The sequence below is a fragment of the Aulostomus chinensis genome, chromosome 8 (assembly GCF_037954235.1).
Source record: "Aulostomus chinensis isolate RoL2024-O1b breed Wild chromosome 8, RoL_Achi_v1.0, whole genome shotgun sequence".
NCBI classification, from domain to species: Eukaryota; Metazoa; Chordata; class Actinopteri; order Syngnathiformes; family Aulostomidae; genus Aulostomus; species Aulostomus chinensis.
Window position 1 is genome coordinate 21,100,151 of NC_141327.1, and position 13,116 is coordinate 21,113,266.

General features: G+C 41.5%; 1 protein-coding gene across 1 annotated transcript; it reads right to left on the reverse strand.

Moving 5' to 3' along the window:
* Positions 1–3,910: 3,910 nt before the first annotated feature.
* On the reverse strand, positions 3,911–7,443 carry LOC147257608 (uncharacterized). Its single transcript, XM_086210224.1, has 2 exons — positions 7,017–7,443; positions 3,911–6,757 (listed from the first exon to the last, which is right to left on the reverse strand). Exons 1-2 carry the CDS (start codon positions 7,171–7,173, stop codon positions 5,430–5,432), a joined length of 1,485 nt encoding a protein of 494 aa, XP_086066350.1. The 5' UTR covers positions 7,174–7,443; the 3' UTR covers positions 3,911–5,429.
* Between the last annotated feature and the right edge of the window lie 5,673 nt (positions 7,444–13,116).

A 13,116-nucleotide genomic window follows, 5' to 3' on the forward strand; every position in this document is an offset into this window, starting at 1 on the left:
TGACTGAGGGAGTCACAGTAGGTAAGGTTTTTCTCCTCTTAGCTTTCTCCATAAATGTCATATTCCGTGGTACAAAGAGAAGTACCTCGAAACAGAAATGAAAGTAGTACTGTCCTTCAGTTTCAAAGTCAGTGTATCATCAGTACCATGTTGAAACTGATATTTTAAGTTGGAATGCAACTTTGTGTTTCTTCAACAAAATTACAAGTGGCTAAGGCTCCAGCAGACAATTCTTTGGTCTGTAAGTGATGTTTCAGGTCTTTGGTAACCTTATATTAAAGCAATATTTCACTCAAAAATGTATTTTTCCTTTCAACAAATAACATGTCATTGGCTCATAAAGATGTATTTTCTCTCCTGCATGACTTCTATGTGATTCCAGAATGCAGAAAGAGCTAGCCATAAATATATACTTTGAAGCTAATAGCGACTGATGACTAACGACAGCAAAAATGCCCAAAAACATCCAATTACAATCTCTCAAGCAAATCATCTGGTATAATCCATGTCTTTTTCATCCAGCTGTATGCTCAGTAATCCATTTTGATTGGAGCGAAATAAAACATTTTCTGCAGTTTCCTGCCAATCTAGCTGCTAAATGCACCATTAGCTAGCAGCTAACGCCTGTTATCACTGTAGCTTTTTTTTTTTCTTCAGAAAACAGCTGCTTGTTGAAGCTGAAGACAGCAAGATGAGAGTCATGAATGATCCAAAACATTAATGTTGCAGATGGTGATCAAACTAATGAGCTAAAAAATACTAAAATGCTTTACTGAGGCGTTGTATCACTACACTCTGTACCTCTTTCACATCGATACATTCATCATACATTTAACACACTGTGTGGACGGGTGGACATGCTGATAATAGCAGCCATACACTATGTATGGTATGGTAGAACGATCACACTGGGGTCTTTCCTCCATCAGATTAAATGAAAAGCATACATGGTTACTAAGCTATTTGCGTGGAGCGACAGTATTACTTGGACTGATTGGTCATATTCTAGGAAGGTTGTTGCAGCAAACACAGCTGTACCACAGACCTGCAACAGCATTGTAACGGCTGAATCCTGGAATGTTCCAAGGGCAGCGGTAAATTTCCCAGAGTAATTGAAATACTATGAAGTCATTCAGCAAGCAAGGGTATGTACACGACTCACCATTTTACTTTAGGTGCAGCGTATACTGCAAATCCTTTGACGTAGTTACCATAGAGATAGTCTGCACAGGGATAAAAGTGGTTGGCTGGACTCCTTGACCCTAGGGTTGACTTGCAATTTATGAAGGAGCGAGGAAAAAGTTCTTTTCTCATTCTTTTACGTCCCTTGATCAGTAATACAAATGAAAATTTGGAAACCAGAACAATGGAAAGAATTAGGTACTTTAAAATGTTTGCATAACGAGCTCCTTCTCTCTGTAATGGTTCTCTTCTTTTTAATCACCTCCACTCTCAAGACCACCTACACCCTTCTTCATGGTCAGATACAGGACCGGCAGCCTGATGTATTATCCGAGGAATTAATCTGCCAAACCTGATTGCCATTACCGCGATGCGATTATACACCTTGATTACTGAGCCCACCCAAAGGACCATGACGTGCCCTGGTGCACATTTTAAAGGTGCGCATAAAATTATGTAGTGATTACCCCACAATAGATCAATCCAGGAGCGAATGAGACCATATAGACCGTCTCAAGTAGGACTGTGATTGTTAATAGCTACTTGAGGTGACCCGATGCCTGAAGCTTGAACCGCTGAAACTGCCTCTGATCCATCACATAAGCAAATAAATTCAATTTCATACATTCTGAAAGTCATTATTGGATTATTGTTGTAGAGGTAGAATTGTTTAGAGTTCAAGCATGGATAAAAGGGATGTTAGGCTCTCCAGAGATGACTGGGGCTGTACTTATCCCTCTCAAGATAGACTTCAGACATTTAATGGCATCACAGATGCGGACGGGACTGAGAAGTGAGGCATGTATGTCTCACTTATCAGCTTTCACCATATAGACCTACTCTAGGTCAGCGTTCGCTATTGCATGATGCAAATGAAAAAAAAAAATTATCCAGAAACAAACTTTTGTGTGTCAATCAGAATAAAAAGATAACATGTAAGTGATGAACATGTAAGTACATGTCGTTCTGTGCTGACACTTATCCTCAGAATTTGGGCCCATTTAATCCCTCACTGTCAATTTTAAGGATTTTTTTTTTTATTTAATCTAGAGCCAAAGTGCTCGTTTGGTACAGCAGATAAATAGTCCCATTGACTTATCCAGAAGCAATCCAACATCAAGCGATTAATTGGATGAGACAATGAAGAAGTAAAATCACATCTGTTCATGCTTTTCTCCCTGGTTACATATTGAATACATTAGTCACGCAGACGCACTACCTTGGATAAACCCCCCCCTGATCCAAGAGTCCTAATGTTAACATGTTTGCATTAGTAATACCCTGGCAAGGATTTAATGGACTTGATGTGCCTCCATTCACAGCAGAGGTCCTCGGAGTGAGAAAGCAGGGATCTCAGTGGCGGACATGTGCCCCTTCCTGCACAATCACTTAATGGTTGCTGCAATTATGCATATCTACGGGAGTCGAAAACATAAATGTCAGTCTGAAGAAAAGAACTGATTTATGTCTTTTGTCTGTATCAAAGAATGAGTTAGGAAGGTTTATGACATGGTAAATATATTCAATAGTGACAGCACAGGTGCTCACATGCTGTAGATTTATCAAGGACCATTTACAGTATGCAAATGTGAATCTGAGCTTCCAAATGCACAAATGCAGAAATTCCATCACTGGCCAGAGCTCAATAACTCTTCAGTCTTCAAGTGTTCGGATAATGGTCACTGTGACTGCACATCACTGCAATTCAAAACCTCCACTATCCATCACTGGACATTGTTTGCCACTATAAGGGAGTGTGTGTGTGTGTGTGTGTGTGTGTGTGTGTGTGTGTGTGTGTGTGTGTGTGTGTGTGTTGGTTTTTGCTTCATTGTAAGTGATGATGGACAGGGGAGGATGGACACACACTATTCGGAAAGCTCCACATAGCAGCTTGCATCTTCACACTGGTACAGTATGTTTGCCAGCTACAGACAACGCAGGCACTTACGCACTGACGTGGGCAACCAAAGCGGTGTTCTGCCAGCCGACTGCGTCACGGGCACATGCATGTACCACAGTGGAGTCCCTGCTATAACATGCCCTGTGTGCCATGACAGATTGTGAGATTTTTTTTTTTTTCCACTGAGACAGAGCTCAAAATGCCGTGGAAATCTTTCCCCCAAATATTTTGGATGTGGATTACACAATAAACAAGTTATATCGGTTAATGTTCAGGAATTCTACTGCTTCACATGAAAAGGCAGTACTATGTGGGTTTGTTTTTATGACTAAATGTTGTTGCCTTGAGGTAAAACTACTACTGAGCCCATTTACAAGAATGCACATGCAGTTACGAGAAGAGCAGACTTCAGTACCACCATCCTCTAAAAAAAAGAAAGAAAGATAATAGACCATAATTGCATTATGCAATTGAGTATAAATGAATATCCATTGGATGAGTAATGAAAAAAAGAATGAATGAAAAGAGAGTATTAGATCATCTCACTGACATGGCAAGAAAATTACCTGTTTAACAGGTTCCCTTAAGAGACGTCATGGCGACCATCTCTCCATTTACAACACCAAGGAAAGTGATCTTGGACGTCAAGGGGAGTCAGAACCACAGCGCTGAGTAATATTCACTTTAACGTGTTTGAGTCAAAAGCCCGGTGAGTCACAGGGCACAACTGTGATGTCTAATGTTAGGGCTACAGTGTTGTGCCACAGGTGGCCTGTTATGTATTTTGGGATGGGAACACACTCATGCGACCGCTCTGATGGGGATTCAGCCGCTCGTGCGATTGGTCAGAGTGACGAAGACGAAAAAGAAAAAAAAAAAACTTGCAGCTTCCAGAAAATGTTTATTTTGCTCATAAACTTTTAATAAAAATAACAACATCAATATCAATTAAATGTATTGTAGAAACTGTGTATGTACAAAATCTTTACTTGAATAGTTAATATAACTTAAGGCGAGTTAAATTACTCTTTTTTTTTAAACTTTTTTTTTCTTTTTGCAATACCCTGTTGGTGACAATTTCACCAAACTGTTATTTATTTTGATCTGGGGTTTTTTTTTTGTTTGTTTTTTTTGTTTTTTGTTTTTTTTTTTTGCTTAAGTGAACATTTCAGTGTACAGTATCTTACACAAAAGATACCAGGAGTTGAAACTCTTTCACAGAAGTCGACAGAAACCCGCAGCAATGTGTGCTACCTGATTACTCAAAAGCAATTTCTAGATGATTTGCTAGCCGGCTGGATCGGACAAACTTCTGTACATACTGTAAAATACTTCGCCTGTAAAGTCGTACCACAACTAGTGCACATTCTGGTCCTATCTCAATCCAGATCAGCAGTTTCAGTGTTATAGCTCTAATCATACCAACAATGGGATGAAGTGCGAAAAAGGTTTCTGATATCAAACATTTAAAATATTTTGTTACTGAACAATAGCCCTCAAAAACCAATACATTATTAATGACTTGGAATACATTTCACCTTAGAAATGGCATTCAAATGTGATAAATGTAAAATATACAATTAGCTATAAAAATACAAAGAAGTACAGTAATACAAATATATTTATTTCCCATTTATGATATATCTTTCACAATTGTAATTATCCAAACAATTGTAACACAACACAAAGACCAATGACAAAAAACACTGACAGCCAAATGATAAGAAGTTAAACAAACACTAGATTTGATCAAAGATGGACAACTTTATGGTCAAAGCCATAAATAAGTTAGCCTACATTCATGTCAATCACCCTCACTGTGGAGTGATGGAGTACTTTGACAGTGGTTGATATTCCGGTTAAAGGAAAAAAACACTGACATAAACATGCATTTTAAGAAACATAGTCCAAACCATTGCTCTAATAATGCTAAAAGCAGAAAATAAGAATCTTAAATGGAAATATTAATAATCTTTAAGTGCAATCCATCAGTGGGGGATGGAGGTTGGAGCTGTCCAGATGAAGAGGTGCTGAACAGCAGTCATGCAACGCTGCAGCAGAGAGCTTTGACTCTACTGACAGTATCAGCAACAAGTCACTGTTGATCTGACTTTGACAACTTATGCGTCTTTGCATAAAGTCAGCAGCATCAGCAGCAGCAGGCAATAAGGCCGAAGCAGACCTTCTCTCCCTCCCTGCTCCTCCAAAACAGCAAGATTCGCAAACCCTCTTGTGTCGAGCATTGGCTCGCCAGTCACACCAACTCAGGCATCAACTCAGCTGGCTTATCTTCCAAGACGGAAAGATCCTAACATTGTGTGTGTATGTGTGTGTTGACACATAGCCTTTAAATGCCCTCAGGAAGAGTGAATGGCCATGCGCTGGGGGTCACTTGTGGCTTTATTTCCATTTTCTCCTTTTGTTTCAGATGCACGCGTCCGTGCCGTTTCCTCTCGTCGCTTCGAGCGAACCGTTTGCCGCAGACGTCACAGGAGAACGGTTTCTCCCCGGTGTGAGTCCTGGTGTGGGTGGTAAGGTGATCGCTACGGCTGAAGCTGCGCAAACAGATGCGGCACTGGAAAGGTTTGTGGCCTGTGTGGATGCGAATGTGCCGGTTGAGCTCGTCCGAGCGAGAGAAGCGCCGGTCACAGCTCTCCATGGGGCAGGTGAAGGGTTTCTCTTTGGCTGGGCCGTGAGAGGCGGCGGGGCTCTTTCTGGCCCTGGGCGGCTTCGTGGCGCGGGTGGTGTAACTTTGGGCGAAAGAATCTGGCAGCAAGGAAGAGTAGAGGATTGAGTCTATGGTGCTCGGTAAAGCTGGTGACGCGTATAAGGAATCACATTGATTAGATGGCTGTGGAGGCTCGGGGAAAGGCTTCAGGTTAGAGGAGACACCCATCGGCGGGGGGAGGTAATTGTTGTAGAGGGGGCTGGAGTAGCTCTGAGAGCAGGTGTCAGAGAAACACGGTTCCTGTTTGATTCCTCCCTCCACCTTAAATTCCATGTCTGGGTTTGGACAAATTGGGGGGAAGGTATCTAAAAGTTCCTTTACATCCATCTGCTGGTCAGGGGGGAAATCATTAGACATGGGGAAGGTTTCTGTCTGGAAGCTCGATTCCAAACAACCAGACTTATTAAAGGTTCCCCACTCGTAGCAGCTGCTCTCAAACTCGTTCTTGACCACCACAGGGAAAGAGGCGGCCTCTGACTTTGGTTCAGCCTTCTTTTGGGTTGGAACTCTGGAAGAGCCGAAGCTGAGCTGGGAAGTGGATGGGTCTTGGGCCTGGCTGCCGGCCTGATCATCAGTATACCTCGGGCACGTCTGGTCCGGAGAGTAAACAGGAGGCGGTGGTCCGGAGCAGGTGAAGGATTGTCTTTTGACGCCGGGGTCGCCGAAATTACCACCGGTGCTGTCCATCGGCGCAGGCGATGGATAAGTTCCCCGACTGTTACCGCTCTGTTGCACCTCTGACAGCGGCAGTGTAGATATCCCCACGATCTCGGTGATCATATTGAGGAGTGTTTCGGTGCTGCACGGCGCTCCCTGAGATGCCTCAACATAGAAGCTGCCAGAGTAGGCGAGCGAAGAGGGGGTGTAGGTGTCTTTGGGGCACTCGCAGGGGTTAAAAGCAAATTCCGAGTTGGAAGCTTCGGTTTTGAGAGTTGCAGGGGCTCCTTCTGTTGAATCAGAAAGGGAGAAAACAACTTTGTCACGCCGAATGTTTTTTTTATTATTATTATTATATAATAATAATAATATATTAAGAATTAAATTGTGGAAGAAAAATCGTTACATAAACATTCGTGCGTATTCTGGCACGGGGGGATGCTTGTATGTACACGACTGCACCACAAGTGTCACCCTAATCTTCCTAATAGACACACTCAAATGATCATGCATGCATATTTTATCGACTGTGCAAAGATGCGAACTCACCGTGGCCAAACTGGGCAGGTACCCCCCGCTCTGCATCGACGTACACCTCCTGGTTATCTTTCCGCACGTTGTTTTCCATTCCCAGGGAAGAACTGTTGCAATTGTCAAATTGAGGGTAAAAAGAATCTTTCGCATTCAAATCCATATTGTTCAACATACTGATGCACTTATAGAAGTCCGTCTCTCCCAGGAAAAAAAAAAAAGGAAAATGTAAAACCAATTATGCAGATGACAGGTTTCTTTCAACCCCCCCCTTTTTTTCGACAAATGATCCAAAGTGGTCTGTGTTCAAAGGTGTAAAAAAAAGAGAATTCAATGTATTCCTTTTCGTCTCTGCTCCTCGGTGGGTATTTGCTTGCTGTGGATTTCACATCAGCGACTTCCCCTCTCTCTCCTTTTATACACTTTGGCAGCTCTCTCGGCCCTCCTCCCCATTCATCAGCTCCAGTGAGAGGATTCCCCGCTGCGTGTAAACTTCATGCCCATATATGGAAAGAGGATGTGACGGAGTCCCCCCCAGACGCGTCCCTCCTCCCCTACCGTAGAGATGGAGACTGACGCTGCAACAAGTGGCGACCAGTGTTGGATGGTAGTGGAATAATGACATTTTATCACATTTGTTTTGATTATCTTTGAGAAACAGAAAGGTGAAGACCTCCCTTTTAACCTCTTGGCGTCCCCCTACGTCTGTCCGTCGTAACCCGAGCACGAATTATCCAAAACGGCTCATGTTTCCCCTACCACCCGCCGAGATTTGGCGGTGGACGTTAGTTTGTTGTGAGAGAATGACGCAAAAAAAAAAAAATAGACAGAGACGCAAATTCGGTGGTAATAATCGTGAAGTAGCGAAATCTAATCCAGAGGAGGGGAATCCGACTACAGTAAACTGATCTCATAATCTCACTGAAGGACATGTTATCAACACGTAGGCTATAATAGAAATACAAATATGCCATTTGCTCGTTTAAAGCTCAAGCAAAAAAAAAAAGAAGAAGAAGAAGAAGAAAATGGATCTTGCCATCTAAATTCCTTAATGACACAGTTTGGGAAGTTATTGCAATAGATCTCAAGAAAACGATAATAATAGGCGACATAAAATATCATAGTGATCAATACAGAGTCACAGATACTACGTGAAAGAATAAAACCCCCAACACTGTGAGAGAAACCAGGTACAAAGGTAATCGCCTCTGAGACCTGAGTGACGCTCAGTGTCCAGTTCAAAATCATTAATCGCAGGTGACGTAATAGAAATGGTGCAGAATTGAAAAAGTTTTTTTTTTTTTACACATTTTTTGCCGCGCAATTTAAAATACATGAATCATTGTAATATAAATGTAATGGTTTCCTCCGAGGTTCTCTTTCTCTCTCTCTCAATAGAAGCAGTCGACCCTTTTTTTTTTTTTTTTTTTTTTACAGACAGATAATATCTCGCTTTTGAGAATCCTGTCTCTACATCTGGACCAGACTTCTTCGTGGACTACATGTGTTCACAGGTTCAACCGAGTGCTTAGAATTACTTCCACAAATTCACTTCCTCCAGTGTGGCCGCTGCAAATTGTGGTCGCTCACACTGTTTTCAGGGAGAGTAACTGCAAAGCCCCGTCTAAACAAACCCTTGGCCTTTAAAAGCATTGAAGGGAGTCGATAACACCCCTGAGGTGTTCAGTGGTTGAACCCAACTGTTCACATGACATTTCAACCCCCAAAGCATTTTTTTTTTTCCCTGTTTCGCATCTGTAGCTGGGTGCCCTTCGCGGTCACACTTCCTATTACAACATGTCGATACTCTTTCATAGGACGGGCCAGCGTGCAGCAGACCTCTGGCACCGGCTGGTTCAGCACCATGGACAGCGACGGTGTAATCACTCATAGACCAGCAAAACAAATCCTCACCTCTTCACAAGCAACCGGACTGGTTTTCATTTATGTGAATGGCTTTCTTGTGCATGAAATCGATCCAATCATACCCAAGAGAACTATGAGAACTCTAATCACTGTGGTTGCACAATGATTTAGCAGGACTGTCGGTGGTCAACAGACCTGTAATGATCCTCATATTGATGCAGATGTGGGCGAGCAGTGCAAGAGTTTACTACATGAGGCTCGTTGTGTCGCTGTTGTACGGGGCAGGAAACACATAAATATCTGAATTCCACTCATGTGGCTCCCAGTAGAAAGTAGATTTATTTCAGCGCTGTATTTAAACGCAGAGACTGGTTTTCCCCCCTCGGGTCTTCCGATGAGTTACCGATGGTCATTCCCAAAGTGTGGCTGAAATTTAGAAATGTCATATTAGATCTGCAGCTCATGACTCCACTCTTCAGCTTGGCTTTCAAATATTCCCCAATCTTAGCTTTTATTGAGCTGCTCGTGTAAAAGAAATTTGCTCGTCCTTATTTGTTTATACATTTTTTTTAATCATTTGCCCCCCCCCCCCACTGCGATTCTTATTTCATGCCTGGGTGGAGGCTTGGTTTAATATCCATGATATAAGTGTCTGTTTTGTTTATGCTTGGGAAGCACTTAGGTCATCTGATTGTCTTTGTTTTTAAATGTGCTATAAAAATAAATGTGACTTGACTACTTGTGTGTTCCAGGTTTCTACCGCTTACTCTCCGTCTTTAAGTGCAACTTTTACTCCACGGGATTTATTTGAATGCTGTAGGCAAGATTTTATCCACGATCAGTAAACTGCGTTGGACTTTGTATTTTCTTTAGAATCAAAAATAAAAAGAATCCCATCACCTTCCACCAAACATATCACTGCAGTTACCATTCGGTATGTTTATGGATCAAATATTATGATGATGAAATAGAACAAAATGTAACAATACCAGATAAAGATCAGTATTGACCAAGATTCTGTTTATTGTTACTTTTAAGTTCATAATTGAATGTACAGATTGTACTGTTATTACATGTCATTGTAACAGTATTAAGATTTGTAGAGTAGATCGCATGTGTCTTACGCTCAGTATGTCATTCCAATATTCAATCTGTGAATGAAGTCAGTACCGGCACCGGATTCTGATATTCCCAATCTGATGTTCCATCCCTTATCCTGGGCTTAGATTAGGAATCCTGTCAGTACTGGTGTTTGAATTTTCATGGGAGTTTGGAAATTTGAATAAAATGATCATAGTAATGTTTAGCCACCTTAATGGCTATTGCTAAGTGAGGATAGTCAGGAAAAGGTGGGTTTTTTTTTCCAAAAAATGGGGTAAAAGAGAGAGAAGATGAGGGTAGTAGAGACAAAAGGGTGTAGGGGATAATAGCAGTCATGCTATTTGAGATATGACTAGTAGTAATAGTATCTATGAACTACAATACTAAATATACTGGAGCATAAACTAATACAGCAGTGATTATGCTAATACTAATAGCAGTAGTAGCAGTAATCGTAGCTGCCATCCATCCAAGGGAATCTGTAGTGTGAGCACTGCAGAGTTCTACTTCTTCTGGTCTCTTAGAAGAACGGAAATCCCTCATTAATGTATTTGAGATATGCAACATGTGCACAAGCATTACTTTATAAAGATAAACTACATCTGTAGCAGAAAATCACTCCCCTAACATCTCTACAGAGTGCATTATACCAATAACCACAGAACTTTCACCGGTAATGGCTCCTGTGAGCTCAGATGATCCGAATGGTGTCTGAGTGTTCATTGTTGCCGTGAAGATCAGCTGGAAATAAGAAAGCTTGTGGGCCATATGGAATAAAATACATTGTGTCTAAAGCAGCACAAATGCTAAGAGACTATTAGACATAATAGTCAGCCGACTCATACTACTTGAATTTGATGTTATCTTCCTCAATACTGAGCGGTGGAAAATTTATCAAAGCATACGAGTCACTCCCCTGTCATCTTTTTTAAGACGATGTATGATAATAGCGTATAAGCTCTTTCATTGCAGCTGTGACATTCTCCGGAACAAATCGTTTTCACCTCAGATGTGCACTCTAATTCTAGGCCCAGAGATGTTTAGCTTTGAGGAACTGCCTCCAAGTAATCCCGAGTCTATTAAAACCAATCTGATCACACAGAGTTCAGATCACGGGATGCTGTTATGACAACGGCAGTGTGGCTAACCTCTCTCCCCCATCAAATGCCACGGCACAGGGACTAAGTAATGGATTTACGTAATGTTAGCACTTACTGACATTATAGCGCCAGGGTAACTCCATAGCTGTGAAAGTTAAATGAAAGCCTTTGTTTTATTCCCTCGCATCTGCGAGACAAAATGCTCTATCTCTTAAGGAAGTATGTGATAGGTTGAGAAAGTTCAGATGTGATACGAAGTTGCTTCCATGTTTTAATGACTTCAAAAGAGGTTCAAGGTGGTGAGAAGATGAAACACGTCTTTCATGAAAGGATGCCTTAGCTCTTCTACTGAATGGATCGTTTCAGTTGAAGCACAAGTGGAACTTGCTTTAATGTAGCCCTGACCTAAAATAGGCTCAACATGTATTAGGTCTTTCTAAATGCGACAAGGCTTTCATTTGTCTTTCTGCATAATGCAACAAAGTAAACATTGCTTGAGTTTGATGTACTTTCATTAGTGATAGTGAAAGCGGCAGAGTCTAAATTTAAGGTAAGCTATCTGGGTATCAGATTCCACATCTAATAATGTCATGCACATTTAAAATTCAAAGCCCAAATGCATTAAATGTGGATACTTTCCAGCAGCTTTACAAGCTTAAATCCTGGAAACTACAGACTCGCTCTTGCATTTAACAGCTTGTATTTGCCAGACTTAACTGTTTGGTGATCCTGGAGAAGGTAACAACTTGTCTTTATACTGTAAATGCAACCTCATGGCCGTGTTATTTTCAGGTTCACTCCTGGACAGGAGGTGGGAGTTTAGCTTGCAGGTGGGAGCCTGACAGAGTTGAAGAGGCAGTGAGGAGTGACTGGCCTCTGGGATCTCTGCTTGCAAGATGAAGAATGAGGGGGACAGTAATGCCTTCTATTTATGCTTTTCTTTTCACTTTTAAAAGTATAGTTCACAACTTTTACATGTAACTGAACGCCTCTTACATTTAAATCCTCGCCAAACAAGCTCACTCAATGCTCATTTAGCTCACAGCTGCCAGGTAAATCTCTCTATACTTTGTTTTTAAATTGTGTCTGTAGCAACATACCCTCACTAGCCCACCTACAATGTTTGGCTAGAGCTGAAGGGGAGCAGAAGTAGCTAAATAGTGCAGCTGAAAGTATGGCAGGGCCTATGGTGGAAAAACCTACTGTAAGGCCAGAAATACACCAGGGCCATTTTTGAAGCCTAATGTGAGTGCAGCAATGGTCATTGCAGTCAGTAATCATGGTAATCAATTGAAGCAGCTTTCTTGACCTTGTTAGTCATGCCAGAGAAGTAAGTGGTTGCACAACAGATTGCTATATTTTTTTTTTTTTTGTAGATGGTCTTTTCTTGTTTTCATCCTTGTGCAACAAGTAAGAAGCTTCAAAGAAGCATTTTTGGAGTGGATGTTGCAGACAAAAGAAAAACACAGTTTTCAGATGAGGAAAAAATGTCAAACAGAGAAAGTAACTGAAGAGGACAAGCAATTAATGGAGGATAACAACCAATATGGCTTCCCTCCTTTGAGAGAGCAAAAGAAGAGGCAGGACTGCCTTGTCCTGCTGCGGGACAGGTTGAGTAGCACTTGTAGCTATCATGTTTATGCTTCATATATGATGGACTTCTGACCTCTGACCTCTAAAGATGGAAATGTTGCCCTTTATATTCACTTCTGAACACAAGTCAGGGGACACTCTGGGACTGAGTGTGCAACATTAGGGAGCTACTTATTAAGCTCATAAGCAAGGCAGTCAATAAACTAGTTAGCAAGCTAATGAGTGATCTTGCCATCTAGCTCATTAACTAGCTTATTAACTGATTTTAGTGAGCAAGCTAGTTAGCGAGCTTGCAGTTTAACAAAAGCTGCTTTGAGAGAACAGGTAGCTGTTATGACCGATTAAAAAAAAACTGCACCGGTTAGAAAGTAATTTTTCATTTGCAGGCACTATTAATTTTGTAATTACTCTTAATTCCAGAAGGGGGAGGCAAAAGTGACACAATACAGCTTTAAATC

Excerpts from the sequence above, each read along its gene's own strand:
- LOC147257608 (XM_086210224.1), bottom strand. The coding sequence starts at position 7,173 with ATGTTGAACAATATGGATTTGAATGCGAAAGATTCTTTTTACCCTCAA. Across the intron at positions 6,758-7,016 it reads ACCTGCCCAGTTTGGCCACG|AAGGAGCCCCTGCAACTCTC; the intron begins GTGAGTTCGCAT and ends CTGATTCAACAG.